The sequence below is a fragment of the Pempheris klunzingeri genome, chromosome 7 (assembly GCF_042242105.1).
Source record: "Pempheris klunzingeri isolate RE-2024b chromosome 7, fPemKlu1.hap1, whole genome shotgun sequence".
Taxonomy (NCBI): Eukaryota; Metazoa; Chordata; class Actinopteri; order Acropomatiformes; family Pempheridae; genus Pempheris; species Pempheris klunzingeri.
The window spans coordinates 26,887,567-26,903,884 of NC_092018.1; the positions used below are offsets into that span (position 1 = coordinate 26,887,567).

Genomic DNA, 16,318 nt, shown 5'->3' on the forward strand with positions numbered 1-16,318 from the left:
CCCAGTAATGAGCAGCACAGTAAAAACATATGTATTCATAAATTATATACTAAAAATGTACCCATGTCAAAATAACACGTTTGCAGTCTCAAACTCTCAATGGCTAAAAATGTAAAGTCTGAGAACAAAAATAATTTTGAACAGAGAAAAGGCTGCAGGTCCATCTATATTAAAAGAGTTTATCATCCTTTGGAGCTTGAATGTGTTTAATGACAAAAAAAAAAAAAAAAAGATGAGGACACAGTTAGCAGTAAGGTGGATATAACCAAACTACCAGCTCCGAGGTTTGGGCGACTTGTTTAAGGCAAGAGATGGTGATCAGAAACTTATTCTGCCAAGATGTACAGCAGGAGAGAGGAGGACGCGCGCTGCTGTCGGTTGTATATGGAAGTGATCCAGATCATGAGGGCTGGACTGGATCCAGGCGCAAAAAAAGCCTGGCAGGATCATTAGGAGGGAGCTCTCCTCTCTCTCTCTCTCTCTCTCTCTCTCTCTCTCTCTCTCTCTCTCCCTGTGTCTCTCACACACACATAATAACACACACTCCCAAACACACTCACACACAGTCAGAGCAGGGCAGAGTAAAGCAGAGGAGCTCTCATCCAGATCGGTGCCAGACGCACGGACGACTCCTTGTTTTTGCGCGAGTTTACTCCGTTTTGTTTAGTTTTTTAAATTTAGAAGAGCCCATCCTTCACTTTAGTGTCAAGTTTAAAGGGTTTTTTTAGAGGTTCCTGTTTGGAATATCTTTCGGGATTAAAGGTGGATACTTACCAAAGCGCAGGTAAAGTTTGGAGAGAAGTAAGAGCAGAACTCACAACGCAGTGTTGTCCTCGGTGTCTGGGCTGTAGTTACATTTCCTAATTTCCTATTTGCTAATTTCCCCCTCTTCTTTTCTTGCAGAAACTATCTTTGCCCAGGATTGTTGCTGTTGGACGCAGGAGCGCAGCAGCTCGGAGCGCTTCGAGAAAAAGACTTGTTCGTCTGGGGTGTTTTTTTGAATCGAGCCGTCCCAGAAATGGTGGGGCACCTACACTTACAAGCGATGGATGATAGCCTCAAAGGAAAGAACCGGGAAGGGCTGCTCGATAGTCCGGATTCGGGGTTGCCCCCCAGCCCCAGTCCGCCCTTCTGCTCACTCTCTCCGGGTCTGATCGAGTCGCGCTCCGGCAGCTGCACGACGCCCGTGGAGAGCCATCATGGATATTATAGAAAGGAAAGCAGAGAAGGCAAACTGGTAAGAAACCCTCCGCTCTACTTATTCTGTGCTTTGAAACATCTCTGTGATCTGAAAGACTCGAGTTTGTTTGGTGTCCACAATAATTCAGCAGTCACTTCACTGACACACTGAACTAAAGGGTGAAAAAAGACCTAATGGCAAAATAATGATGAGAGAAAGTGAAGATCTGAGAGGATCTGAGTGTTAAGCCAGAAACAGATTTCACTTCAGTCCCACTCACACAACATCTGGAAGCTCTCTCTTTCTCTTTCTCTCAAACTTCTGATGCTGCACTTGTGTTTAAAATACCGCTCACCCTCAGTAATACACTCAGATTTCTTCTTTCCCACTTTGGGGCGTCAGGTAGGCCTTATAACTGCATGTCTAACAAGGGTCAGTGACTTGATGAGGCCCAGTTGGGTCTGTAAACTGGGGTCCAGGGACTCCCAGGGGCCCTTGCCAGGATTCCAGGGTCTCACAGCAGGAGAACAGAAGGTGTTATTACATGAGTAATATCACTCAGCGGCATATATCTGAGAGAGGGTGTGCATGCTATAAGTCTGACGACTGTGTTCACGTTTCTTTCTCTGCACCTACAAGACAGGCAGTAAAAAAGTTTGGGAGCCGTCGTGAAACAGTCCGGATCCGACATCTCTCTTCCTGTTCTGTCATGTAGTTGATTAGAAGGCTGGAGAATCTTAATTAAGTCATAATCAGTAGTGAGCAAAACATGTAGCTCTATAAAAGCAGACACTGAGCCAGCAGCAGCAGCAGCAGCAGGTCTGTGGCCTCTCTCAAAGGCAAACTGGTCGTTAACTCGATCCAACCTATCTGGCTTGTGACCCTTTCAAGTGAAGCAGCGTCCACTGGCACATCCTTCCTCACAGGCTGCATAACTGGGACTGTTTCATATGAATGGTCGAGACTCCTTGATAAAACTCTGCAGTGTTTCATACTGAAATATTTATCTTTTATTTCCTTACTCGAAGCTGGGAACCACTACATCATCTTACGGGGCCGTCAGTACTATAGTTGTGACTCTGGTCCCTCTACTTTAACGTCAACTTGAGCACAGACATTTGACAGCCATGTAGTGACTCACTTGTGTTAAGTCTTTGTAAGCAGTGGCCCCCCCATCTGACTCCTGATTCGCTGGGTAAAAAGCTGAAAACAAAGAGAGGCGACAGAGAAAACAGTGTAAAGGCTGTTAATGAAGCTCGAAAGACATCAGCATCTGGATGCCGGCGTCTGGCTGGATTCATTAAAGATCGGTGCACCATGACTGTGGACGCAGTAGCTGCGAAAACAGAGTGGAAACAGGAGCCGATGAAAAGTGTCTCTGTTGGTAGTAACACCGTTAGACTGCAGGCTTTCCTGAAACACAGACATGATCCTTCCCAAAGTAGGAAATATTTCTTGGAAACTGATTTTAGTGACACATCCTGCAGTGATTTGTGTCACACTCGACTTAACAAGGCTGAATTGAGTGAAAATCATTTCCAGGTCACTCCCAGTTTCAAAAGTCTCGAGAACGTGTCCGCGCAGGTCGGGGTGGCTTTTAAAGTGTCTGAGGGAGGCCTCAGGGGGGGAGTTGCGTGACACTGGAAAAGTAGAGATCCTCTAATCCTCTGGAGGTTCAGATTAGTACTGTAGGACTCCTCTGCTTTATGGTTTCCCTTTTAAAGACCGGCCCTGATAGGGGCTGCTCCTGCTTGAGATTCTAATCCCCAACTGTGGCCCCGTCACCATCACAAATAGAGTTTTTAGAGTTTTCTCGAGCCTGTTAGCTGGTCGAGTGGAGGCATACGTGTGCTCAGTTTTCTTCCTCTTTCCAAGTCTATTCTTGTGTTGTTTTTGTATGCCACCTAGGAACAATCCCCAAGATCTATTTTGGGGTGCAGGGGCTTGTTAGAGCGGCTGCAGGGCCATTGCATAAGTGCTTGATGACCTCTCACTTCTAAATTAGATGTGGATAAACGCTCAGACAGTCTGTCTGTTTTCGAACTTGGGTCAAATGTGTGCAGAAGCAGGATAATCAATCTTCCGCTGGCTTATGTCTTAACATAGCAATGAACTGACAAGAGGTACTAGATGCATGAGAAATGTAGATTGCTGTCTGGTAATCTTGGGTGTTTTTAGAGCAGTATAAGGTCGTGCACATGTCCTGCTCAAGGATGTGAACATGTCCTGGTCAAGTGTCGGTGGATTAGACAGGAGGCAGATCTCATGACTTTTTCTAAATCTGCCTCAGTGTGTGAGACTGATGCTCTTACATTAACGTCCTTGCAAACTCAGGATGTAAAGTCACAGCCAGCAGTTGGAGAAGGTGTGTTTGAATTGGCATTCCTCTCCGCAGCTCTGCATTGTGCATTGTACATTGTGTGGGTTGCTCAGCTGCAGACTATTTTTCCTGGGCAGAAATGTGCTTCCAGGGGGGGGGGAGTGGTTACTCTTTGTGTGTGCATACTGGGGGATCCGCTGCCTGGAGATTTCACAAGCTGTGATGCTCTCCATGCAGCGCAGAAAGCACAATCACACACTCGGCCTGCGTATGAGCTTCTTCAGTCGAAGCTAGCAGCTGCGCAGGTTGAGCTCCTCCGTTCAGATAGAGTGGTGGTGACGATCGGGGGGCTGTAGGTAAGACGAGCTTCACATGGTGATCTGCCGTGCCCTTGGCCCGCTCTTGTAGTGGCATGTGCACTTAACTGCGGCCAAACCACAGCATGTGACAACCTCCCCTGTGTAACGTGAGAGGTGCACAAGTTGTGGTTGGGGTGCCGTTTGATTCAGATCAAAGTGCTCGGAGACACACATGCAAAGAAAACGCTCAGTGAAAAGCTTTGCTTCACAGCGGATGTGTGTTTCGGATTGGCGCAGCTCTGTTTGTCCCCATATGGATGCGGAGGGGGGGGAGGGCGCCCCGAGGTCAAAGGTCGGCACTAAAACACACCTGGTTCACACTGTTGGTGGAGTACAGTATTATGGAGCTGATGAAATCTCATTAGAGTTTAAACAAATAGTCGATTAATTCATAAAATGAATCTGCAGCTGCTCCTGCACGCTTGATTGGTTGAACCCATATAATCATAATGTACATCAGGATCAAGTATTAAGACAAAGCGTCTGCGATCAGAGGATACACACCGAGTTCCCATGAGGCCTCTGACCACACAAAAACAGTTATCTTATTCTCTAACAGCATCATCTACATTCAGCCTGGCTACCAGCTGCTCTGGAGACTCGTATTTGTAAGTGTGTGTTGCTACTGTAGGCCCAACATCTGTACGCCTATTTTCAGTTCACACACACACACACACACACATATACAGGCTGTCAGGGCCACACGTCTCCAGCAAGCCTGAAGTGCAACGAAAGCTTTGAGGGAGAGATTTACCACCAACACTTCATCTGGCCGAAGCCACACAGTGCAATTATGTGAATTCAAATGGAAGTGTTGCCCCGACTGCTGCGTTTCTTGTCTAATTGTTGTTGGAGTAATAGCCGCGCCATCGTCGAGGCGAGCTCTCATGAGGGCGGATCAAGGAGCATGTTTTCCTGGAGAGGGTGGGGACTGCAGTGTTTTTAATTTGGGTTTTTGGCTCTGCTGAACCTCCTCACCCCCCGACAAGCTGGCATTCTTTTTCCTTTTTTACTGGAATTCCTTGAATGGACACATTGGCAGTCTGGTTACAAACAGTTCAGCAGTTCATAGATGTTTTTGCGTGAGACTTTGACTCCTGTGTTTCCCTTTCCACAGCTGCCCTACCTGCTGCTGAACTCCACGGGAACAGACCCAAGGAGTCGCATGCTCCCCGTGTTCTTCGGAGAGAGCATCGAGGTCAACCCCAAACCAGAGCAGGAAATCAAGTAAGAGAACTCAGCACATGAGGATTCTGCCATTTGGATCTTTGTGCTCACTTTGATCGATATTCTCAGTCAATGCTGCCACCTAGTGATCCACTTTGTTAACTCTGTGTTTCTAAAGAGTTCTTTTCTCCTCCTCTCCAGGTGCAACTCTGAGGTCAAGTACGACTCCGACAAGCACTACCGGGACCGTGTGTACTGCGCCCCCGTTCCCACGGCCACCTCCTTCAGTGAGACAGTGGTGGCAGTGCAGAACTGCACTTGGAGGAGCTACAAGTCCCAGGTGTACCTGGAGCCGCGGCAGAAGCCCATCAGCTACCAGAGCACCACCATCATCTACCCAAAACACGCCAAGAACACTTACCGCACCACGCTCAACTACAACGCCACGGGCTCCCGCCGCTGGTTTGTCTCCACGGTGCAGCTGGAGTCGAGCGAGGACACTAGTCCCTGTATCATCTACACAGAGGACCTGTAGGGCCCAGACCGGGGAGAGGGCCACCCGCTCTTCTTCTTTTGTTTTTGGAGGAACTTGGGGAGGCCTGTACTGAAAGGGAAATACTTCAAGTAATACCTGGATCCCTTAAAAACCCTGCTCTGTTCATCTTTACTCGCCATGGAGGAAACTCTGGGAACCCTTTAGTGTATTTAGACTTTCTACTGATGCAGTCTTTAAAAAAAAGGGAGGCGGTCCTCTGGCAGTTTAAAGCTGCACTTCAATGGTTAATGTCTTATTTAATACAAGCGCTGACAAATTGGTGACCTTTACTCTCCTTCAGGTTGGATCGGTGACCTCGGTGAAGGTGACGATCAGAGTGCAAAGTCGAGGTGACACGAGTCAGATTTCAGATTTCAGCTGAGTCGCACCAATGCAAAGCTTTCTAATGTGGCTTTATTGCACTTGTTTTCTATATATCACAGTCCTCTCAGCGGACTCGGTGTTTCAGGGGGGAGTTTCAGTACTGCAGATGAAAAAAATTGGACCAAAAATAGTTTATCTCTTTGTAACTAACTCCAGTAAATGAAACAGAACGGCTGCGGCTTCGTTTCACAGTTTTAATGAACGCACATTCGATCTTGTCGAGTTTGAGCTGAACATTGCGAGGTGTCCTGTTTGCACACTAGAACCAGAACCAGCGGAGATCTTTACAGCCTCTGAAAACTTAGTGAAGATACATGTTCCTGTTTGGTCTCTAGGAGGTGCTGAAGTGCTGCAGAGAATCAATTCATGAAGTTTGGAAAAGAAACATCCGTAGTTATTATTTATTATGAAGCATTCAAACACTTCTCCAGGACAGTGTGGGAGTAGGACCACATCGTCTCTACGCATGAGGGCGTACGTGTGCTTTCAGGATGGTGGCGTTTGCTTTGTTTCAGTCAGGAAAGTGCCAAAAAACATTAGACAATCAGAGGGAAGTGTTGGACAGTTTCTAACACTTCTCTGTCACAACTCACTCGCCTACTTCTCCACGAGAGTCAAAACAAAGAAAAACAAGTTCTTTCCAACCGCAACTGTCCGCACGGTTCAGTGCTACAAGCGGTCAGCGTGGCCTCTCAGCGCAAACACTGTTCTGACCGGGTGCCACCAGCTATTGGTAAAGATTTGTGCATTAAAACTTAAGGAACATTTGAGCAAGTAAAGACTTGAGGGATGTGTGAAATCAGCGATGCAAACATGACGTCACTGTAGCAATACTTTGGTTTGCATGGATGGAGAACTCCTTGTTTCTCAGTGTTAGTATCCCTGTAATAGTAACAACTAATCTTTAGGCTCTAACTTTACCAATAGCTGGTGCAACTAGTGCGGCTCAAAAGCATCAAACTCCTCTGTAATTACCAAACTGTACCAAGTGGAGCCGTGAAACCACGTCAGATTTCCCTTTTGAAGATGTAAAATAGATTTTTATTGAGTATTTTAATGATTTTTTTTTTAATGTCTGTATATATATAAAATATATACAGATTATTGAAAAGGGCAAATATTGAAACTTCAGACATTTACCTCAAATTTATCAGCTTTATTTCATTGCATATGTGTATTCCCAACTTTCAGTTGAGGTCTTGAGCTTGGCGTCCTGTTATTTTTCTAGTTTGAAACCCCCTCCAGGTAAGTGTGAGGGAAGGAGAGACGTGGGGGGGCACCAAGCTGGGGGCGGTGGTGCATCAGTGCTGTGAGATGGGTGCTGGGTGTAAATGAGGGAACAGTAAGTAGTAACGCGAAGAGCGGGACGTGTCCGATGAGCTCTTTGAAAGGAAAAAACACAGGTGAGATGAGGGAAGTGTTCTGAAGATGGCGTTTTATGCTGAACAGTCAAGTTCCTGGCAAGATGATGGAGAGTTTTGTTACGTGCTGATGGTCTGTGAAATGTCAGAGTGATGAGTGGTGAAAGCTGGCGGGTGTTTAATGTGTTGGTGGCTTTATGTGAGATCCTTTTGCGTTTCCTATCACTTGATTTTGTTACTGTAAAATATTTTCCTGTTGTATATGTGGCATCGAGGCACTTCATAATTCTCTTTATATTTTTGTACGTCAATCATCGTTCCTGTTCTGATCAAAGGAAATAATTTAAAAAGATGTATATCCTAATTGAATTAAAAAAAAGCTATTCCCAAACCCTTATTGTGTTTGTATTTGCCTTCTTAGCACAGGTTGAATTTTGCCCCTCTGAAAGGAAGAGGAAGCTCTCCAGACAGAGTGGGACGGGACACACACGTTCTGCATCGGTTCCTTTAATGAGATCCGGACCAAAGTTTAGGAAATTTAGGACTCAGGAAGTTTCTTAGCTCCAAATATGAGATAGAAACCTGCAGTCAGTGAAGGAAACTGAAGGATTCATCAAGGTTTTCCTTGACTGAGAACATGAATAATGTTTTATCTCAGTATAAACTTAAGTACTGGATCAGTAAGTTCAGTCTGCAGGAGAAACCACTATTATCTTTTAAAGGTTACAAAATAAAACACCTCCATAGGTGGGAGGTAGCTTTTAAACTTACATAAGGACTTTGTTATATGTTGTAAATTGAGAAAGGAGAGCTAATTACAGCCCTAATTTCATAACACCGTCCCCTTGCAGAGCTTATTGGAGTTATATAAGGAGGGGATCATAACAGACATGCAGTTTGACCTTCATACGAGCTGAACGAGAGCACAGCAGATCAGACGAGACCAGATCAGCAGCAGCTGAACAACAACCTCCGCTCGGCCCTTCGTCACGACAGGATTAACTGCAGCACTGACGTGGGACCGAGCCGCAACTCTATGATCTTATTTTCTTCAATTTGTGCTGAATTATTCCATGCAGCAATGAAGTATTATTATCCCCCAGAATTCTTTGTGAAACACATTTAATATACAACTGTTTAAAACATGGGTTTATACTGCCCCCTGGTGGTTCTTGACCTTGGTTACTTTGGCCTCTCAAACCGTGCGGTGCAAAATGAATAAAAGAAAACCAATCACACACAGATAAATGACTCCAGGACCATGAATGGCAATAAGCTTTTTATTTAAACATTAAGGCAGTGTCTTTTTTGTTTTCCATTTTTACACTGCTATCCACAAAGCTTGCTGGTGGGCATGTAGAATTTAACCATGTGAATATTTCTTTTTTTTTTTTTTTGTAATACCAACCTCGAAGCAAGCCACATAAATATTTACATCTCTTCAGTTTTATATACAATCCTTGCTATTATACAGTGGGTTATAATAAAAAAAAAAAAAAAAAAAAAGAATCAATATGCACAAAATGGTTGAACAATGTACTGTTTATGTCAACACCCCCCCCACCCGCCCACGCTTGGACAGTCCAGGGAACATCAGCAATCAACTTCTGCCCTTTTTCCACGTTTTGAATGACTGTTTTTAATTTGCGACATGACTGAAATCCAAACAAGGTGTAAGAACAGAAACCAAATGGATGCGTGTTAAAATTCATCTCAGTATATTTTTTTAAAAACAATGTATTAGTCTGTCATCTGTTTAGGGAACAGCTGGATATGGCTTAGTCTGTTTATCGTCACATTCTTCAATTTCATCAGAGGATAAATGATATACATGCACAGAGACCAATGTACAAAGCCTGGCTGTACTTTTGCCCCGCCTGATGAAATTACAAACCCTCCATGAGTCTTAACAGAGAAAGAAAAAAAAGCAGACCTAACACGTGGCTGAGCTCTCTGCAGGTGTGGCAGGTTAGACGCTTCACCACGGACAGGTGGGATGAAGGAGGGAGAGGTAGTCCTATAACAGTCATGTCTGAGATGTGAGAATCCACGGTGACAGAATGAACTACAGGTAGAGAAGTAAGTCTTTCTGACCAGCTCAGGCAGCTCACCGCACATCGTTCACAGAGAAGGGGGGACCTTTGAAATACTGCAGTAAAATGTGAGAACGTGTCGACTAATGTTACATAAAACTACCAGAGGGCTTTCGGATGCCTTCCCCTCGACCTCCCCTAACCAGCATCAACACCAGGGGTGCAATGAAGTACACTTGAAGTATGTCATCGTAGTGGAGAGGACATCTGATGTGGGCCCAGGCGGGCCGTCCTGTGATGATACAGCGTTGTCTTGTTTGAAGATAAATCTGATGAGTGAAACAGTTAAAAGCTAAGGCTGTGATGGATTTGGAAGAAAAGAAAAAAAAAAAAAAAATGCACACAAAAATTATTTTTTTTGTTTTTTTGTTTTTTAAAAAGAGGACGTTTCATTTGCTTTTTTCATTTTCAGATTTCCCTGCGTGGACAGTATAAACCCTGCCATGGGGAGCTAAAAGAAAAATTGTGCGTCACTTGATAACTTGAGTACTGTATATGTAAAATAAATGGCACTTAACACTAGGAATATCTCATAACTGTACAAAACCTGCCTGGATGAGGAGTCGGGTCTGGGCTCCTCCTCTAGGCAGTAAAAAGGTCAGAGGTCACACCGTCACAACAGCTCCTAGACAGGACTGTAGCGGGCCGGCTGAGCCGACGCCGCCATGGACCAAGGGTCACAGAAAGATGGCTTGTTTGTCGTCACCTCTTCAATGCGAGCAGACTCCGAGTGATGCTGAGGAGTTTGCCTTTAAGCAGCTTTGTGGTTGGTCTGCGCGTGCTCAAAGCGGCTTCGTCGGCGTTCACTGAAATGTGATTGTCGCTTTGAGCGTGGGAGCGATAAAGAATATCGATGACGAGACCAAAGTTTAACAGACAGGTGTTAAAGGACACCTTCACGGTGGGATTTCCATGCTGTTCTTGAGTCCATTTTCTTTTGCCTGCCCCAGGAAACACAGATTCTTAAAAATGCCATTGTGAACAGATTGACAACTAAGTGCTTAATATCCAAAAACTGTTTGAACAAACACAGACATGGTTAATATAAAAACAGTGAGAAAGTGTCACTTGTTTCAGTGCCATCCATCTGGCAAATCATCTCTCCCCACCTGGACGCCTGAAGTCAACAGGCCTTCGCCGTTCCTCAGGACCCCCACCCCCCAATAAATGACATCAGCTATGAACAGCATGTTTACCCTGTAAACCAATGATATGACCCTCCCACATAACAATCTCTGCCCCCCAACTCCGCCCCCAAAAAGATACATCAATGCAGATAATAGACAACAAATGACACCATCAAAAGTTCACCATCAAAATGTACTAAAGGTCTCAGCTCACGTTCCAAACACAGGACTGGACTGACTGAATTAAAAAGGAGCAAAAGAAAGAACCAAAACAAGAAAAACAAGATGTCGATTCTCCTCCTGTCCTCCCGCTCCGATCCTTGTAGTGGCAGCAGTGCACAGGCCGCCTGCACCTGGAGTTCACCGTGAAGAAACGCAAGAGGGTCCCCGCCGTGCTCAAGTCAGATCTGCCGTCAAAATGTGTCACTAGAGCAGCCGTCATCGGGCTCCTGATCGGACCGACGACACGACCCCAGAGTCCCTTCCACACAAGTGTCAGCACATTAGAGCAGTGCACCCAAAGGTGCAGGTCAATGTGTCTATATTGATAAGGCCAGTGAGGAAAAGTAGTAGAGTTTAAAAAAAAAAAAGAAAAAAGAAGTGATTTGTCCTTTAGAGTAGTCCTGGAGTGAATGCATAACATGTAAGTGCAAACACACACACACACACACACGCACGCACACAGACAGACACACAGACAGACAGACACTGACACACACACACACACGCGCACACACACACACACACGCAGCAGCAGTGTTCCAGCTCGTTGCTGCTTGGACACGATCCTTGCTTGACGACCGATGGAGGAAAAGCAGAGTGGAATGGTGCAGGTAGGTTTGCAGATGCCTCAGCAGGTGTGTGTGTGTTTGTGTGTGTGTGTGTGTCTGAGAGTGTGTGTGGCTGCAGCAGCACAGAGTTGGTTGACTTTTAGCGGGTCCTGTGGTACGATAAGCGCTTCGGGTCACTCGCTGTCAGACAGAGTCTCGTACTGGGACATGAGCAGAGGCTTGGGCTCCTCCTCCCAGGACCGGCCCTGAGCAGGTGCTAAGCCCTGGCCCTGGGCCCCCGGCTGGCCAGAGGAGGGGGAGGGAGCGGACACTGTCCCGCTGGGGAAACGCATTATCAACGGGTTACACGGGAAGGGAGTTGGAGTTGAACCTGCAAAAAGCAGAGTGATGGAACTGTTACGATGCGTTTTAGACGTTTTACAACAGATGACAGAGTCAGACCAGCTGACAGTGACTCACTGAGAGTCTCAGAGGAGCTTCTGTACCTGTGGATGAAGGCCGGTCCTCCCAGACACGGTTGGTAAGAGGAGTTCGCCTGTTGCAGTCTCCCTCAGAGTGGACCGAGGACACGGAGGACGGCCTCTCCCCCCCTGACAGGCCTGGTCCTGGAGATTTGGCCTTGCGCCCATTGGAGCGCCCGCTGCCCTTTGAGGACTTCCCCCCTCCTGCAAAGAGAGGACGACGGGGTTAAACCTACGGTGGGACACAATCCTGTGCAAGAGCTGTCCAGCCCTGTTTGGAGCTGCTGTTCCTGTCGTGCCTGTTGATCCACGCAGTTTAACTGAGGAACTGACTGAAGAGCACCGGGTAATGCTGACAGTATATAGTAGTGGTGTTTTCATGAGAACACTGAGGCGGCAGAGGATGCAAAGAAAAGGCTCACTCGTGTTTTGATCCCTGCCTGATGATCTGAGATGAAATAAAAGGAAAGGACACAAAGCTTAGTGCTAAGTGCCTTGAAGGTAAAAATTTTGAAATCCAAATATCATGGCAGGGTGTATGGAGGTCAGATGGAGAGCAATGTGATCGTGCTGCCTTTATGTGGTTAAAAGTATTGTAGCTGAGGACGGGAGAAGAGTGCTGGCTTAAAAAAGATTAAAGAGAAAACCAGCAGCCTGCGATAGATGAGAAGGTGCCATTGATTCTTTGAGGGACTGCGTATATATCTAACAGAATCCCTGGAAATTCCCAAGTGTTAGAGGGACACTGCTGAATGCCCTCGGTCAGTCCAGTGTGATGGGAAGGAGGCAATTAAAGTAAAAACACCTTAGAAAACAACACATGAAAGACGGTATTGGGGTGAGTCTCGGAGGATGTCGCACCTTGTGAGAAACAGTCCTCTGCACGTCCATCGGCTCCAGGAAGACCAGCAGACACACTGGAACCCACCATGTTAGCAGCGTTGGAGGGAGAGCGTTCCTCAGACTCGTCATATTTGCCCATTAGGGCCTTTCTTATAATGGCCTCCAGGCCGATGGAGTTCCCAGGAGTCTCTGGAGCCGGGTGGCAGCGAACATTCACAGGCCCTGAGAGAGGAAACGGCGTCGAGCACGTTAGAGGCAAGTACCATAAATAATAAACACTCAGTCCAGCGAATTATGCTGGGGCTTTGGCACGCAGTAAACCGAAATCTAAATCAACACTTTGCTGATCAAATGGCAGGTTGGACAACAAAACAAAGCTGAACTGAAGCAGATTTGAAACTCAAAGCATTGCTGGCTCCTGTTGGTTAATATGATATTGCAAATATATCATTTATCATTGTTCATTTAATATATTAGAGTTATTTCCAGTTTTCAAAAATCCTTTCACCCTTGCAAATGCCTCCATGAATGGTCACTAAATAACCCAACAGTGTCAGTGAGCACTCATTTCTCATTCTGCTGGATTGTACAGCAACTTACAGCAAACCAAAACTGCAAATGTGCCAAAGTTATTTTTGTGGGTGTGCTGGATGATGCAGGCTCCTTCCTGCACGTGTTGACCCTCAGCATACTGCATTACTAATACATGTCTCATGAAAGTCTGTCTTCTGACTTTAAATCAGTTTCATAGTTCACACGATTTAAAAAGATTACCTGCAGTTGTAGATGCCGGCATATTGAAGATCTCTGTTCCTGGCTGACCTGCATCTGAAAAAGAACAGAGTTTAGTTAGTTAGTTTTCAAAACGGTCAACCCTCTTTATTAAATCACACAGATGGTTTTCTTCTGAAAACAATCTTGAATGCTGAGGTCAGACTTACTGAAATCGCCCTCGTTTCCCACCACAGTCATCTTCTTGATCATTTCCTGTTTCTTTGACTTGACAATGGCGGAGGTGTTCTCAGTCAACTTGCTGAAGAAAGCTGGTGGCTGGGAGGCATTGGGAGGGGAACGGGAGCCCATTCTGTGGGAGAGAAAGGAGAGCCTGGTTAACATACAAAGCCGACAAGGGGTATATGGGTGCATACAAGTTTCCGAATATTTTCCAGGTTGCACTGGCAACAGGCTAAACACTGATTAGCTGATCTTCCTCAGGAGCTTCCTCTGAGCTCCTCACCTTGTCCCTGAACCATGACACAGTCCAAATGACAGTGCAGATAAAACTGCAGCCATTTATATTTGCAACTTAAATATTTTGGTGACCACAAAGTGACAGATGGAGCATCTGTTGGTTGGTAAATTGAGACCCTTCAATCATGAACAATTCCTAAAATTAGGACAGCAAGTGACTCCCATCCTGGATCAGGGTGTGTGAGCTCGCTAGCCTCACACCATTAAACACTCAACGAGATCATTGGCTGCAGCGCCGCTAATCTAAACATTATACAAGTTATGTCCATCACAAACTGCAGACATGCGACATAGTTGGACCCAAATCTGTAAATAACACGTATTGGCAGGAAGCTCTTTCCGTAGAGATCTACAGCAATGGGAGCTGTTACCCTTGCTCGCCCTGCTCGTTGGGGTAAGAGGCCCCTCCCTGGACTTCAGGTTCAGAGTTGGCTCCAGCAGGAGACACTGGTTCAATGCCGTCATTTGAAACACTGACAGGTGATGTTTTGGGCTGAGGTGGAGACCTGCAGAGGATACAAAGAGTGATATATTACCAGCATGAATTACATCAGTCTAAACTGATGAATCCTTGATGACAGGCAGATACAGGAGACAGCGCCCACCCAATACATTCAACAGATATTTCTGATGTTCCAGAGTGATGATGTCTGAAAGCCATTCCTACCGGTCTCTGTTGCGTTCTCCACCAAGGGACTCTGGATATCGTGGCCCTTGGGCAGACTCCTGTGAGGTGGGAGGGGGCTGGGAGGCACTGGGTGGACGGGTCAAGTCCAGGACAGGAGAGCCATGGTAGCTTTGCTGCTGCTGCTGGCTCTGCCTGGTGTAGTCTTTAGTTATCACCTCCTGATTGCGTGGACACGCCCACATTAAAATTAAAATACCCATTCTGTTCAGCACTTTAAAACCACGTGAGAGACATTCTTTGTTATGTTATTGTGCTGCTGTTGTTGTAATGCAGAGGCTGTGGGAACTTACACTGATGTGCTGTGCCAGGGTGACCACCCTCTGGCTGCCTTTGACACAGGGGGACAGGGGCTGTTGGCCTGGAGACAGTCTCTCCTCAGACGGAGGGCGGTACAGACCGTGTGGCTCCATCTTCTGTTGAGCTGAGGTTCGAATCCAAACAACAGTCACGCACATACACCCACACAGGCACGCACGCACAGGCAGAAATTACAGCCACACATGGGGAAAAGTTAGTTTGGGGTTGTTGTTTTTTTTAAGTCCACTGTGACATAATTCAAGATCTCTAAAATGTGCTAATGGAATCATGCATAATTCAGAAATGTCTGTCCATCCATCAGGACTTATGGTGGATGTGCACTTTAAACATTTCACGTAGCATCTGCACATGAAAGCGCAAAGGGTAAGCTTTCCTACAAAAATACTACATGACAGTGTGTGACACGCTACTCCAGATCTCTTATTTATTTATAAAGTACTCTTTGCATACAGACCTAGCAAGCACAGAGCTGACCAGAAATGATGCTAAAATTGAGTGGTTTTGCATCAGTGACTCATAACTGAAGAAGTCAAAGAATGTCACGTTGTAACGGATGTACTCAAGACCAGTGAGACCATTAAAATAACACAACGGTATTACCTTACAGGCAAGAATATGAACGCATTACTGTATGCTTTGAACACTACGAATATAAAACTTCACTGGAATAGACCCATTAATGGTTATCCACGAATAAATTTAATCTTTGTTTTGCTCTATTTGTTTTCTTACACAACTCCTGCACTACAGTATTTATCTCAGGAGAGGGTGATGTAAGATGAGCGCAGGGGGCAGGACTGACTGTATAGACGGGTCCCTCAGAGGGACAGGATGCTGCGGTTTCTGTTGTTAGCTAACAAAGACAGCAGGGACTCTGGGTTCATTTCAACAACAGCTTACAATAGCTTGCATTTCTCTGTGTGCTACTAGTTTGTGAATGCATGCCAACAGCAAGGTGATGATGTGCTATTAATAGGACTGCTTAGCAATTGCATCTGTTTTGAGAAGCATGCTTCCTGTTGAACTTGACTTCTGTCCATACAGGAGTTTTTTTTAAACCCATAACACTAAACTAAACTCTGCATGCAGCTGCCTCACAGACTTCATATATATAGATGTGACACATTGCTCTACAAGCAGAAAACAACAAAAAAAAAAAAATCACATTCCAAATGACGGACAAACTCCCAGAGGCTTGATTGAGAGAGATGTGTTAAGCGTTTGGCATGTGTGGAAACGAGATAAAAAAAAAAAATCAAAATCAGCATAAATTACAGTGAGCCATAAATATGAACATGCAAAGATTTAGGGGGCAGAAGCTGCAGTACCCCCCTTCCCCTGGATGGCTGAAAGTCTTTTCCACGTCCTGCCCCTTTTACCCTCCTGCTGTGCAACACTGGTGCTCTCCAGGACCCCAGGGAGTCAGTTTGGTGGTTGGTA

The 16,318-nt window shown here is 45.7% G+C and overlaps 2 protein-coding genes across 6 annotated transcripts in view; one reads left to right on the forward strand and one right to left on the reverse strand.

Annotated features, from left to right (window-relative positions):
- The first annotated feature begins 582 nt into the window (after positions 1-582).
- Positions 583-7,670, forward strand: rflna (refilin A). 2 transcript variants are annotated; one of them, XR_011584413.1, is made up of 5 exons: positions 583-784; positions 904-1,237; positions 4,977-5,086; positions 5,228-7,315; positions 7,364-7,670. XR_011584413.1 is itself a non-coding variant. In XM_070833824.1 (4 exons), exons 2-4 carry the CDS (start codon positions 1,019-1,021, stop codon positions 5,559-5,561), a joined length of 663 nt encoding a protein of 220 aa, XP_070689925.1. In that variant the 5' UTR covers positions 583-784; positions 904-1,018; the 3' UTR covers positions 5,562-7,670. The 2 variants fall into 2 exon arrangements, 1 of the variants encoding a protein (XP_070689925.1); XM_070833824.1 differs by having other exon boundaries at positions 5,228-7,670.
- Positions 7,671-8,684: 1,014 nt separating this feature from the next.
- ncor2 (nuclear receptor corepressor 2) overlaps positions 8,685-16,318 on the reverse strand; it is an 81,035-nt gene continuing 73,401 nt past the window's right edge. For all 4 annotated transcript variants that reach the window (XM_070834492.1, XM_070834494.1, XM_070834491.1 and 1 more), the window contains 8 exons: positions 14,851-14,981; positions 14,540-14,718; positions 14,244-14,378; positions 13,563-13,705; positions 13,396-13,449; positions 12,640-12,843; positions 11,803-11,982; positions 8,685-11,687 (listed from right to left, as the gene is read on the reverse strand). In XM_070834492.1, the coding sequence (XP_070690593.1) occupies positions 11,491-11,687; positions 11,803-11,982; positions 12,640-12,843; positions 13,396-13,449; positions 13,563-13,705; positions 14,244-14,378; positions 14,540-14,718; positions 14,851-14,981 (1,223 nt within the window). In that variant the 3' untranslated portion in view covers positions 8,685-11,490. The remainder of the gene's footprint in view (positions 11,688-11,802; positions 11,983-12,639; positions 12,844-13,395; positions 13,450-13,562; positions 13,706-14,243; positions 14,379-14,539; positions 14,719-14,850; positions 14,982-16,318) is intronic.